This window comes from Phyllostomus hastatus, unplaced genomic scaffold, assembly GCF_019186645.2.
Source record: "Phyllostomus hastatus isolate PE091 unplaced genomic scaffold, TTU_PhHast_1.1 phas_scaffold_755, whole genome shotgun sequence".
Lineage (NCBI taxonomy): Eukaryota > Metazoa > Chordata > Mammalia > Chiroptera > Phyllostomidae > Phyllostomus > Phyllostomus hastatus.
The window spans coordinates 7,086,855-7,099,228 of NW_025334039.1; the positions used below are offsets into that span (position 1 = coordinate 7,086,855).

Genomic DNA, 12,374 nt, shown 5'->3' on the forward strand with positions numbered 1-12,374 from the left:
ATATTCTGAAGTCTCTACAGCAGACCTCAAAAGATCCAATTTAAAAAAATCCAGAGAAAATGCAAGATGAAATACTCCATTACAACTACTGAAAGAACCATCATACTACTAATACTCACAACTGTTGCTGTGATCAACTATTAAAATAATCAGACTTTAAACAGTACAAATACCTCATCAGAATAGGAAAGAGATCTGCTCGGTGGGCTGTTTTCACCACTGCGTTATCTTCTGAAATGCTGAAATGCACTATCTCTTCCTTAAAGCTTCTGTCTTCAAGCAATCTTTGCAAGTTTTCCCTTTCAAAATAGAATGCAGTACAAATCATCCCTCAATAACCAACAGTATTTTATTTTAAATGCAAGATAGCAGAAGAGTATATGTGTAACTAAAATAGGTATTAAAGAATAGTCTCTATAAAGTAGTTGACATCCATAAATAAAAATCTTACAGAAATACCTTTCAAAATGGCAGGTTTTCAAATTTTAAAGGATGAAAGGGATTCTAAAGAGTTGGACTTAGTCAATAAATTCAGCTGTTTCAAAGAGCATAATACAAAAGCTTTCTTCAGGTCTTAGACTGATAATTACAATTTGCCAAGTACTCACCAAGATTTTTAAGACATTATATAAGCAAGGAGAAATGATATAATCTTCTCAACACATACTTCTCAATGAATGTTCTCTTTCCTACCTTATTGCCTATGGAGGAGCACTCTTAGCAAACAAACACACTCCCTATTTTCATTTCTTACCTGAAGTAGCATTATGACTGCCTTAGAAAAGAGGGAAATTTCCCAGGCTTTAACAAAATTATTTTAGAAGAGGCCCTCAGGTAGAAAGATAAAAATCAACCACAGAAATAGCTTCAAATAACTCACCTGTAAGGGAGGATATGCGGATGTTTATACGTCATTATACAATCCAGGGTGATTTTCTGAACTGTTTGATCTTGGTGCAGCAACAACTAAGAATGATATTTCACAGATAAATCAATGAAGTCACATATACACATACCACAGGATAGTAATTCTTTTGTGTTAATCTGCAAAATCAGATTTCTTACGATCTAAATTTTTAGACATGGTTTAACACTAACTCCTGACAAAAGCCTAAAATGTTCCTGGGATCAAAGGACAAAGAGAATACATGCAAAGAACTAAAAAACCCCAGCTCTGACATCTGCATCCTGCACCCTAGACCTTCGGGTCCACCAGTCTTTTGGCCAACACCAGTTCTCTGCATGATCAGGAGTCGCACCCAATGAGCTGGCCCTGTGCAGAGCGAAAGCTCTTTATGACGCCCTGAAGGTGACTGCTGTCTGTGAAATGCTATGGAAGACCTGGCTCTGCGGCCTCTTTGACCAGCAGTTCAGGATTTTGCTTCCTATGGACAACTGAGACTTTTGAGTTCTGACTTTACAAACAAGTTATATCTGAATTATGGGCAGACATAGATAAAGTCCGCTTGAAAGGAAATGTTTTATCTACAAAAGCATCCAAATGAAAGAAAATTTTGTTTCCTAGTAAGTTAAGAATGATATTCAATTCTTACCTGCTTCTGATATCAAATTTTTTCTTCAACCTTTTCTAGAATTTGGGGTCATAAAATTGTGACTGTCACGGACTATAATGCCAACTCTCTGTTTCCACTCAATGTAAAACATCCTGAAACTCTAGCACTCTACCAGGCTGACCTACCCAGAAGTGAAAAGTAGCCAACTGCTCTCGGCACAACCTCCACCACCTTCTAAAGCTACTTCCTCAGATAAAACTATGCTTCACTTTGCTCAGTATTAACACAGCCAGCCTGTCAAAGGCAGCCCCAAATGCCTTTAAAGTCAACTAAATCAGTACTGTCTAAAACTTTCTCAAGATACAGAAAATGCGTATTAGTTTAAAATATATATATTTTATATATTTTTTAGTTAAGTGTATGTGTGTGTACACACACACACACTTAAAATGCAGGCATGGGCTCTATTCAGCAATTATTGAAAGCCTAAAAGTTATTTAGACAAAGAAAATGGTAGAGAGTAGTGCACAAAAAATTGCAGAGGCGAGGAATTTACTTACCTGAAGATAGAGCTCATATAGTTTGGATTCCAGATACAAGGCCCGTGGGTTGGAAAACTTAGAAAAAACTTGCAAATGAGCAATTAACTGCCTAAGAAAAAGAGACAGAAAGAGGGGGTACTACAAACTTAACCAGAGATTATTTTCTTAAGATGACAGCACTCATCAATATTCATCTAACAATTATTTCAAAACCCTTAACTATAGTTTGGCTGTTAATTATACAGTGTTAATTATTTGCATTTAGAAAATTACTCTCCAAAAATTCCAAATCTCAGGCAGGTCTTCCCCTTAAAGTCCCACTCCCCACTGCAGAAAGTCATTCAGGATGTGCTTAGGATGGCTCCAATCAAGCCCAAAGCAGACGGAAAAGTAATCAAATACTAATACATTCCAAAGTTGTGTGTAGATGAATGTTGGAATGATTCCTTGTCTAGTTTCTATGCAGTAAACAGGGAAGTGGTAAAATATATTCTTCCTCACTTCCATATAAGATAAATACTGATATCAGGCACAGAAGCTGAGGTTCAGGTAACCGTGGCTCATGCTTACCAAGGAAGAAGAAAGCAATACTCTATGGCTGAAAGTTCAATTAGAAGATAGGAGTGACTCAGGGTAAATTACATCATCTACTAAAACAATGCATGAGAAGAGACCTTTTACTGCACTTACTAAACTTTCTAATCCACAGATGCTATAAGGCTTTAAAAATACTTGAGAAAACTGTTTCCTCTTTGTATATAATTTATAAGATGTATTCAAACTTAAAGGGGAAAAAAACACAAAACCTTGAATGAGTAAGCTGTTATGACGTGGAGAGATTTCTTTTGCCTATTTCAGGGAGAAGTGAAGAGGCAGAAATCAAACTGCAGATGTATGACCCTGTCATTCTGAGCTTTGTGACACTGGAGAAAGTTACTTAATTCACGTCTCAGACTCCCGGTTTCCTCATCTTGACAAGGACAAGACCTCCAGTGGTGTTCTGGTGAGGACTAAATGAAAGAACACAAGTTGTGGGGCTTCTGCTACTAACCATGCTTTTCTCTGCCCCTTATCTAGAGGAAGCAAAACTCAAAGTTCTACTAGTTAATACAGAGAAAACAACGGGAAATTGTAACCTCATTAGATATTGCAGAGAAATAGGGGAAAGTAGCTTAAATGTCTGTGTTGCAGAGTATCAGAGTATGATGTGTCCACTTGCCTAAGTCAGAATACTCACTTACGTGGGGTTTCACTGCAGCACTAGCCGAGGTGCTGCAATGGAAGTATTCTACAGACACTAACATCCACAATAAGCAGACTTTTAATAAGAGATTACCCTCAATAATGTGGATGGGCCTCATCCAATTAGTTGAAGGCCTTTACACAAACTGGTATTTCCCAAAGAAGGAATTCTACCTCAAGACTGTAACACAGACATCCTACCCTCTGAATTTCAGACTCAAGGCTATAGCTTCAAATCCCACCTGAGTTTCCAGCCTGCCTTCGGGCCCTGTAAATTCTGCACTTGCTGGCTCCCATAATCACATGAGCCAATGCCTTAAGACCAATCTCTTTGTACATAACATATATACATACACACACACAGCATACATAGGAGGTCTGTCCAGAAAAAGTCCAAACATTGTTAATAGAACAAGAACAGTTCGTACAACACTGATGGAATGGGGCAGCCAAGGAGAGTGGACTGGAATGCGCATGCGTGAACAACTTCACTGTACTAGTCAGTGGGGGTGGCAGACACCACTGAGCGAGCATGTGTCCTGTGTAGCTGTCACACTCAAAATGACTGAGTGAGTAGAACAACGAATCTGCATCAAATTTTGCATGAAGCTTGAACATTTCTCCATGGTAACTATTCAGATGCTTCAGAAGGCCGCAGCTACGGGCAACTGGTGATTGGCAGCTTCATCACAATAAGACAACCTCTCATGCCTCATGTGTAGCACAACGTTTTTTGGCAACACGTCAAATCACCCAAGTGACTCAGCTCCACTACAGCCCAGATTTGGCACCCTGTGATTTCTGGGCTGTTCCCAAAACTAAAATCACCTCTGAAATGGAAGAATTTTCAGACCGTTGATGAGATTCAGGAAAACAGGATGGGGCAGCTGATGGCAATTGGGAGAACTGTGTGAGGTCCCAAGGTACCTACTTTGAAGGGGACTGAGGCGTCATTGTCCTGTGTGCAATGTTTCTCGTATCTTGTGTCTTCTTCAGTAAATGTCTCTACTGTTCATATTACATGAATGGACAGTTTCTGGACAGATCTTGTACATACATCTCCATTTTATGGGTCCTATTTCTCTAATGCAATGTCCTTGTGGCTACTTATCATGGAGTGCTTACACTTTAACAAGTAAACTTTAAAATCTTTTCCACTGAGACATCCACTCCTCGCCCCAACATTTATCAACTATTTTTTACGCACCAGTGAGCCTTAAATAGCCACAGGCAACAGGAGCTAATCTTCACATTCTCATTAAATACTTGCCACTGAGGAGCATGTTCCCTGACTCTGAATATACTGAGTCTACGAATATACTGAGAGGCACCAAGAATGTCATTATCAATTTATTCAGTTTCAATCCTGGTATGTATTAGCAACAGCCTAGGTCTGGCTACATGGCAAAGGTAAACCAAGATATGGACCTTATCCTTGAAGACTTTCTGATTTTTCATGCAAGACGTATAAAAATGAACTACTATTCAAGGCAAGAAGTAGCATCATGACAGAGGCCTTCATTAATGGCTGTTTTGAGAGTTTGAAGTCAGGTAAGAGAACTTTCAGTTTAAAAGGCAAGAATGCCTCGGTGAGGGAGCTGTGTCTTGAAGCATGAACAGAATTTCCCTTGGCAGAAGCGAGGCAAGGACGCAGCAGAAACAGGGAAGGTTCAGGGTGCGCAAGGAAGAGGTCTGACTGGATAAACAACTTATTCATTTATTCACCAAACAAACAGGACTAATCTTTTGCTGGCTATTACACTGAAGGGCGTGAAGAGGAAAACCGAGATCTGTCTTAGAGAAAGCCATGGGGAGCAGGCCGGTGAGGGCTGTGAGGAGGTAGAAGCAGAGAAGAAACTATGCTTCAGACGCTTGGCCGTGACCTTTCTTGCCTCTGTGCTTTACACACTGTTTCCAGTAGCTGGCAAGTCCTTCCCTGCCTTAACTGCCAGCAAACTTGTGTTTCAGCGTCAAAGGTGTCTTATACTTTGTAAAAGTCTTCGCTTTGTGGTAGAATTGCCACTTTTTACTGACAAGTCAACACCTTTAAAATATTTCCCCTAAGAAAACATTTCACCAGGCATTAGACCGGGCTTCCTGCATGGCAGAGACGATGTACTGTGCATCTCTGCAGCCCAGCAACTGGCAAAAGGCACTCCCGCAGCTGCTAAATGTATGAACTAATAAAAGGCTCATGGGAACAACTCAAGGAGTCGACGTAGATTAAGATTGAAAGTGTTAAAATAAGCCCTGGCTGGCGTAGCTCAGTGGATTGAGCGCGGGCTGCGAACCAAAGCATCACAGGTTCAATTCCCAGTCAGGGCACATGCCTGGGTTGCAGGCCACGGCCCCCAGCAACTGCACATTGATGTTTCTCTCTCCCTCTCTTTCTCCCTCCTTTCCCTCTCTGAAAGTAAATAAATAAAATCTTTTTTTTTTTAAAGAAAGTGTTAAAATAACACAGTAGCACCAAATCCAGGGGATCTCTGACACCCCAAATCAGGTCATCTTCAAGTAACTTTTATTAAGCATGATCACTTCCTATTTTTCTAAGGTTTCTAACAATTTCGGTAGACAAACTGCCCAGAGAATGAGAGAGAACACAACAGCTGAAAAAAAGAGGAACCAGAAGGAGACAAGTCAGAAGGCAAAGTGAGACTGCTGACGCATGTATCTGTAAGGGGAGAGACGGCCCATTCCGCACTCCCCAAAACACAGACACGATGCCCTGGCACCAGGAAAAGCAAACACTACAAGTCAAAGAGCATTGAACAGCTCTGGGGCCCAGCACTCTCACACATAAAAAAAAGCTATGATTAGGTGATTTTGACTCTTAACATTCTGTGTATAAACAAGAAAAAAAAAGCAAACCACCACAAATTTTGGAAGACTAAGTTTTCTTTGGGCTGTAAAAAGAAACAAAAACCAGAAAGAAAAAAAAAAAACCCAAACTAGGGAGATACAGCACTGATGTTATCTGAGCAGGTCACCTCGCCCAAGGCCATTTCCCGTGCAGGCCCAGGAGATCGCAACCCTTTTCTCCGAGAACCGAGAACGAGAACCGAGAACGGAGAACCGCAGGTCTGCGATCTAGCAGCAGCGCTGAACTCACTTTGTTGCAGCTCTTCTTGTCCTTTTCTTCTGTGAGGGTTCGTCTTGGGGCACCACCTCCTCCTCCAACTCTTCCTCGTCTTCAGCAGCAGGTTCTTCTGTCTCCTCCACCACCGCTCCTTTGCTTCTCCTTCTCAGATCCTGGGTTGGGGCAACCTGCAGGTCTGCAGGGTAATACTCGTTGCTACAGAAGGAAGGGAGACACATGGCAGATGAAGCCGAAATGTCCTGATTCTGTTTGTGACAGATGTTATGTCCACAGTTCACAGAATCACACACGGAAGAGACATGTGAGGCACCTTAGACAAGCCTGTGCGACATTATTCTTTAGTAGTCAGCCCCTCTGAGGTACCCTATTTAACAAGTCAATCACTAACTACAGAAGACAGTCCACTCCATTGTTACACTGTTGAAAATATTTGAAAAGTCTGGTTTGGACTGAGCTGAAATCAGCCTCTCCATCTCTGAAGACACAACTGGGGAAGGAAGGTGCAGGGGTGGATTACAGGAAATACTGAAAGTACAGCATTAAGACCATGCTAATCATTTTTAAACCCAATGTAGCTACTTTGTATGGGGCTGTAATGAAATTCAGTCCTCTAGGCATGTGGTCTGATAAGACAGATGGAACCAACAACTGCATTGCCTTTGGGGCAGTCACAACATGACTCAGGCTTAAACTGAATGTCCAGGCAATAAAAATCATCTAAGTCTTTACGTTTGTGTCCTCTAAACTTAGCTTGTGCAGTTGGTATTCACATTTGTTCTCAATGAATTCCATCCTTTAATGTTGGTCCGCTGCTGAAGGTGACTGACACTACCCTGAAGGCTGTTGCTGCCATTCGCTTCATTTATTTTGTGTTCCTCCAGCCCACTCACCCAACAGTTATGTTTTTCTTGTCTGTTTTGTGCATAGCACTAAGATACAGATGTAAGGGGATTTAATCAGACATTAAAGTCCTCACTCAAAAATATGCTGATAAAAACAGCATGTTTTAGGATATTACCGTAACCAACACACCTGCGGGAAAGTCCGGGTTAATACACTAAATGACTACAGAGGGTTGAAATGCTACCATATTCAACTTTGTGTTCTCAGGTAGCAGGATCTAGCAATTACTAAATCAAAAAATGGATGAATAAATGAAATGAGCAAAGTTGCTCATTTATAAACTATATCTCATTGATTTAATAACATCCATATTATGCTCTCAACAGTCAATTAACCACATGACATGTCTTTAACCTTTATCTCCACGCACAGCATGCTCACTCATTCATTTATTAAATAAGATATTTCACATAAAGCACTTACAAGAGTGTCTACACAGCAAGTACTCATTCATTAAGTGTCACTGTTACCTATTATTGGGATGTTTTTGCCATTGTTAGTCATTCATTCCTGCTTGATTCTCATATGATTCTTCTCAGAGAATGGTGACAAGGGATTCACAAATTAGGTCAACATCAAATTATTTGACACATATTTAGAAAGGTAAATTTCTAGACAAAAATAAATAAGCCCCCAACATATTTCAAAGCCAGAATTAAAGGTGACATTTGGGTTTTCCATTAGTTTGGATCATCTGTAAGAGTATTAGTTATAGGTAGTCAGTGTCAACTAGTTTTAATTTACACATTTTATGAAATTGTCTATCTTTCATTTCTAAGTTTTCTTGAACTCAGAGACCCACCTCCTGTTATTGGCTCCTTTCTCTATCCCCACCCTCACAGCATCTTGTACTATTAGAGGAAGGTCTTTATCTTTAGGCTAAGGGGTAATCCATTTCTTTCTTGAAGGAAAAACTTAAAAAAATGAACATAATAGGAAATTCATATTCTACTAACACCATTAATACCAGCTTGCATGTGCATAGCTCTCTGCAATTTACAAATAACTGATAAACATTATTTTACATGATCTTCAAAACAAGGCAAGGTAGCTAAATATTACTGTTTTCACCTCTATCAATAAATTAAAGACTAACAAGTTATGTAAAAAAGAAAATCATTACTCTTTTCCCATCCCATCTACTGACCTGCCCGCATCTTTGCTTGTAACCTTTGCCAGAATGAATTATTCATTTAAACCTTTTCACTTATTCATGGAATCCTGTCTCCTCTTAACTATTCAAAGACATGGCTTTAGCAATTTTATCTCCTCTTATATTACAAATTTTCCCCTCCCTTCTGGGTCTTTCACAGCAGCATTACACACATACATGCTGCTTAAATCTTAAACAGCAACCTTGACCACCGCTCCCTCTCCGCCCCTACATCTCCCTCCACTTACGTCTGCTTCTTCTTTTTTTCAATAATTGTTCATATTTGTTATTTCCATTTTTCTTCTCTATTACCTCTTAAACTCATTTTAATCAGGCTCTCATCCTTACCAGATTAATCCAAACAACTCATGTTAGGGTCACTTCCAAAGACAATGGGGGGGGGTCATTTCTTATTTATCACCTGACTGATGTCTCAGACACATTTGATTCCACTGACCACTCCCTCCTTGAAATCCTTCCTTCAAGGAATACTATGTCGTCCAGGCCTTCTTTTATCATTTTCCTGGCCTGCTTATCTCCCAACCTCTAAATATTGCTGTCAGTCCTTAGGAATCTTTCTCTATATTTACATGCCAAGATGTGATTTAACTCCTTGCCCATAATTTTTAAAAACCATCTATATACTGATGAGTTTCAAAAGTATTATCTTTAGACCAAGTCTTTCCCTTGAACTTGAACTTCCAACTTCAATAACCTACCCGACATCTCTAACTAGACGTCTATTCAGGACCTGAAGCTTACCATGTCTAAAAATGAACTCTTGATCTTCCCCCCAGATCTGTCAATTTCTGCATTTCTCCCAATCTCAATAAATGGTAAGCCTACGGCCAAACCCTCGGAGACATTGGTTCCTCTCCTTCCTCCTTCCTGCACTTCTCCCGACTCTCAGCCTCATCACGACACACCTTACCTGATGGCAAAGCCTGCAGGCTAATCTAGCAGCAATTCTTCAAACAGGTATCATATTGAATTGAAATCCTTCAAAACCATCCAGTGTTCAACTACTTTCTCATAATCTATACTACTCTAACATTGATCAAGTCACCACCTATTCTTCCCCAGATTTTTGCAGCCTCCTCCGAACTCTCCCCTCTCACTGCTCTCACCACCACCATCCTACTGTCGATTCTCAACACAGCAGCCAGAAAACTCCTGAAGAAACCTCAAGTCACGCCGTCATGTTTAAACCTTCCAGTGGCTTCCCACTTGACCGACAATAAAAACCCAGGTCCTTACTATCACTCAAAGGTCCTACACCACTTGGTCTCTTGTTACCTGCCCTCGTCTCCAACTACTTTCTCAGGGGTCACTGCTGGAGCCACTCGGACTTCCTTGCTGTTCCTGAACCAGCCTGCCATGTGTGGCCTGCAGCCTGCTGAACTCAACCCTACGGCATCTTCCCAAGGAATTAAACAGTGTTGGAAAACATGCATGTATTGATTAAGTAGGACTGTTTTGCACACTACCTTATCTTTAGTTTTAAAGCAACCTGATTCTCACACAGCTTATCTAGTCAAAATGGAGCAATGCTCCAGAATGTTGCTATTTTTTTGAGAGTCCATTCCTCAGCATCATGGGAAACATTGAAGAGGTTCAAAACAGAGTGGCTGGGTTACTGGAAAAACACCTTGAGGCTGCAGGCAGACAACAAAACCATGAACAGAGTGAGAAATAGCAAGGTCTTTGTACAATGAGCTAACACAGTGTGGCCCTTTTTATTTTGTAACGAGAAATGTTTTATTAACATTCTTTGTTGGCCAGTTAAATTCATGTAAAGTTAAGTGGTGAACCAAACTAGTTCAGTTGTTAGCTGACAGCGCCAGGGCTTTACAGATGGGCCAATGATTTACAAACATGGCAGACAGACAAAGAACTCAGCCAGCTTAATATGTTGTACCTTCTCTTGCAGGCACTGAGGACACTCAACCAGGAACATGTTCCAAGAGAACACTTACCTGATAAATCTCAAGAAAAGCGGGGAAAGCTCCCTGGACCGTGGCTCTACCCTTTCTGGAAATTTTGCCAGAGCTTGCCACAGCAAAAACCGAAAATTGGTGTGGTCCAGTCTTTCCTGACAGTTGGTTCTCAATGTCAGCTGCTCGATGTAAAGTGCTCCCAAATCTCCTTCCTGAGTTTGCTCCCAACTTTCACCTCCAGTGGACGTCTCCTCATCTCCCGTATCATTTTGCAGTTCTTTCTCTGAAAGAAAAAAAAGTCAAATAACCACCAGAGAAATGTTAACATTTGTCCTTTGTGTTTCCTTAAGTAACGCCGTTCCTTCCTCTAGTAGTACAAGGGAACAAGAAATTGCACCCAAAGGCTATTGAAGATAACCCAGTTCTCATCTCTGTTCCCCGACCTGATGAGCAGTTGAGCAGTAAAATTCAGCTGAAACCACCACCGCTCTCCCCAGTCCCACCTGACGCCCCCTTACATACCGGCATGTGTAGCTGCGTTTTCTAGATGTTCGTAGTAAACTTTCCAAAATTTCTTATTTTCCATTTCATGTGCATGAGAGCTAAGAAAAAAGATCACAAAACAAAATATGTGATATGATCCTTATTTTGTGATACAGGGGAAAAGAGTGAAAGGATATAACTAAAATGTTAGTTAAGTCATTCCTGAATGTGAGGTTATAAAGAACATCTGTATTTTTCTATATTTTTCAAAATGCCTGCACTGACCACAAATTATTTTTATAGTCATAAAACACTAAAAGACATATTTAAAAACCCAAGTAGATCTTCATAAGACGACTATTTTTAAAGCTCAGTAATGGGAATGGGACATGGGGTGTGAGATAGAACCCATTAAGGAAGGACAGGCCTGTATTTAGGGGGGAAAAAAAAACCCCCAAAACTCAGCGTGTTCACAGATAACTTTAAAATGTTGGCTTTTCTCCCACCAAATGCAAATATACTTATTAACACAAAGGCAAAATAAATATTCACTAACTGCATGAAACATACCTTTTAGGGCTTCAAGAAATTAGCTCAATCATGTGTTCACATAATTTATATTCTAGCAATAGTATTCTCAAAATGTTTATATTCTTTTTTGTAGTTTTCTAAGAATATGCACAACCTTTACACAAGACACAAACTGTGTATGCTGTTGACTACTTGTAAAAAATAAATCAACTTTTAGCCTGAAGGATGAACTCGACGGTGAGCGAGCCCAGCCAGATATGGAGGACCGTAAAAAGCACTCAGGAACTGGGGAGCTAATAATTTTGATAATGGGCTATTGGTAACACATGTCAGATTCTTCCTTAAGCACAATAAACGACATTATGAAGTCGGTGTTAGAGGCCTTGCTCCCAGCATGCTGGTCTGATGGCTTTAAACGCCAGTAAATGGCAGGCAAGGTGGTTCCAAATTGGCGAAGGGTTTGTTTATTCTGCTCTGTCAAATAAAAACTAAGAGTTAGGGTTTTGAGAGGCCACACATGACATATTTCCAATCTGACAAAAGGCCAGAGTAGACCATCTGAGGTCAAACATCTGCCAAAGAACAGATTTCTACCCATGAGGCACAACATGCGTATTTTCTATGCAATTATTAAGGTCCTTTTTAGGCTACAGGGATTTTTAGATACTAGACAGCAAGAGCTTTTAAGTCCTTATTTTTATATTAAAGTTTGGCTCAATGATTCATATACATAAATAAAATTATGCAATTATTATACAGTACTTTGTTACTGAAAAAATTCAACAATACAGATGTATCATAGAAAGTACAAATAGACAGTCCTTCAAAGTTATTTCAATGTACAAAGAAACAGACACATAACACTTGCACTGTTGAAAAACTTGGCATCAGACAGAATAATTTGTTTGTTTTTTCTTTGCCTTGTCCCACAAAGGATTTATGGTAGCTATAAATACTGTACACACCTAC

The 12,374-nt window shown here is 40.1% G+C and overlaps 1 protein-coding gene across 1 annotated transcript in view; it reads right to left on the bottom strand.

Annotated features, from left to right (window-relative positions):
* UTP20 (UTP20 small subunit processome component) overlaps positions 1 to 12,374 on the bottom strand; it is an 88,286-nt gene that overhangs the window by 50,041 nt on the left and 25,871 nt on the right. Inside the window, exons 20-25 of the mRNA XM_045826501.1 lie at positions 10,914 to 10,993; positions 10,431 to 10,674; positions 6,411 to 6,593; positions 2,075 to 2,165; positions 881 to 966; positions 174 to 299 (exon numbers count right to left, since the gene is read on the bottom strand). Coding sequence (XP_045682457.1) covers positions 174 to 299; positions 881 to 966; positions 2,075 to 2,165; positions 6,411 to 6,593; positions 10,431 to 10,674; positions 10,914 to 10,993 — 810 coding nt within the window. The remainder of the gene's footprint in view (positions 1 to 173; positions 300 to 880; positions 967 to 2,074; positions 2,166 to 6,410; positions 6,594 to 10,430; positions 10,675 to 10,913; positions 10,994 to 12,374) is intronic.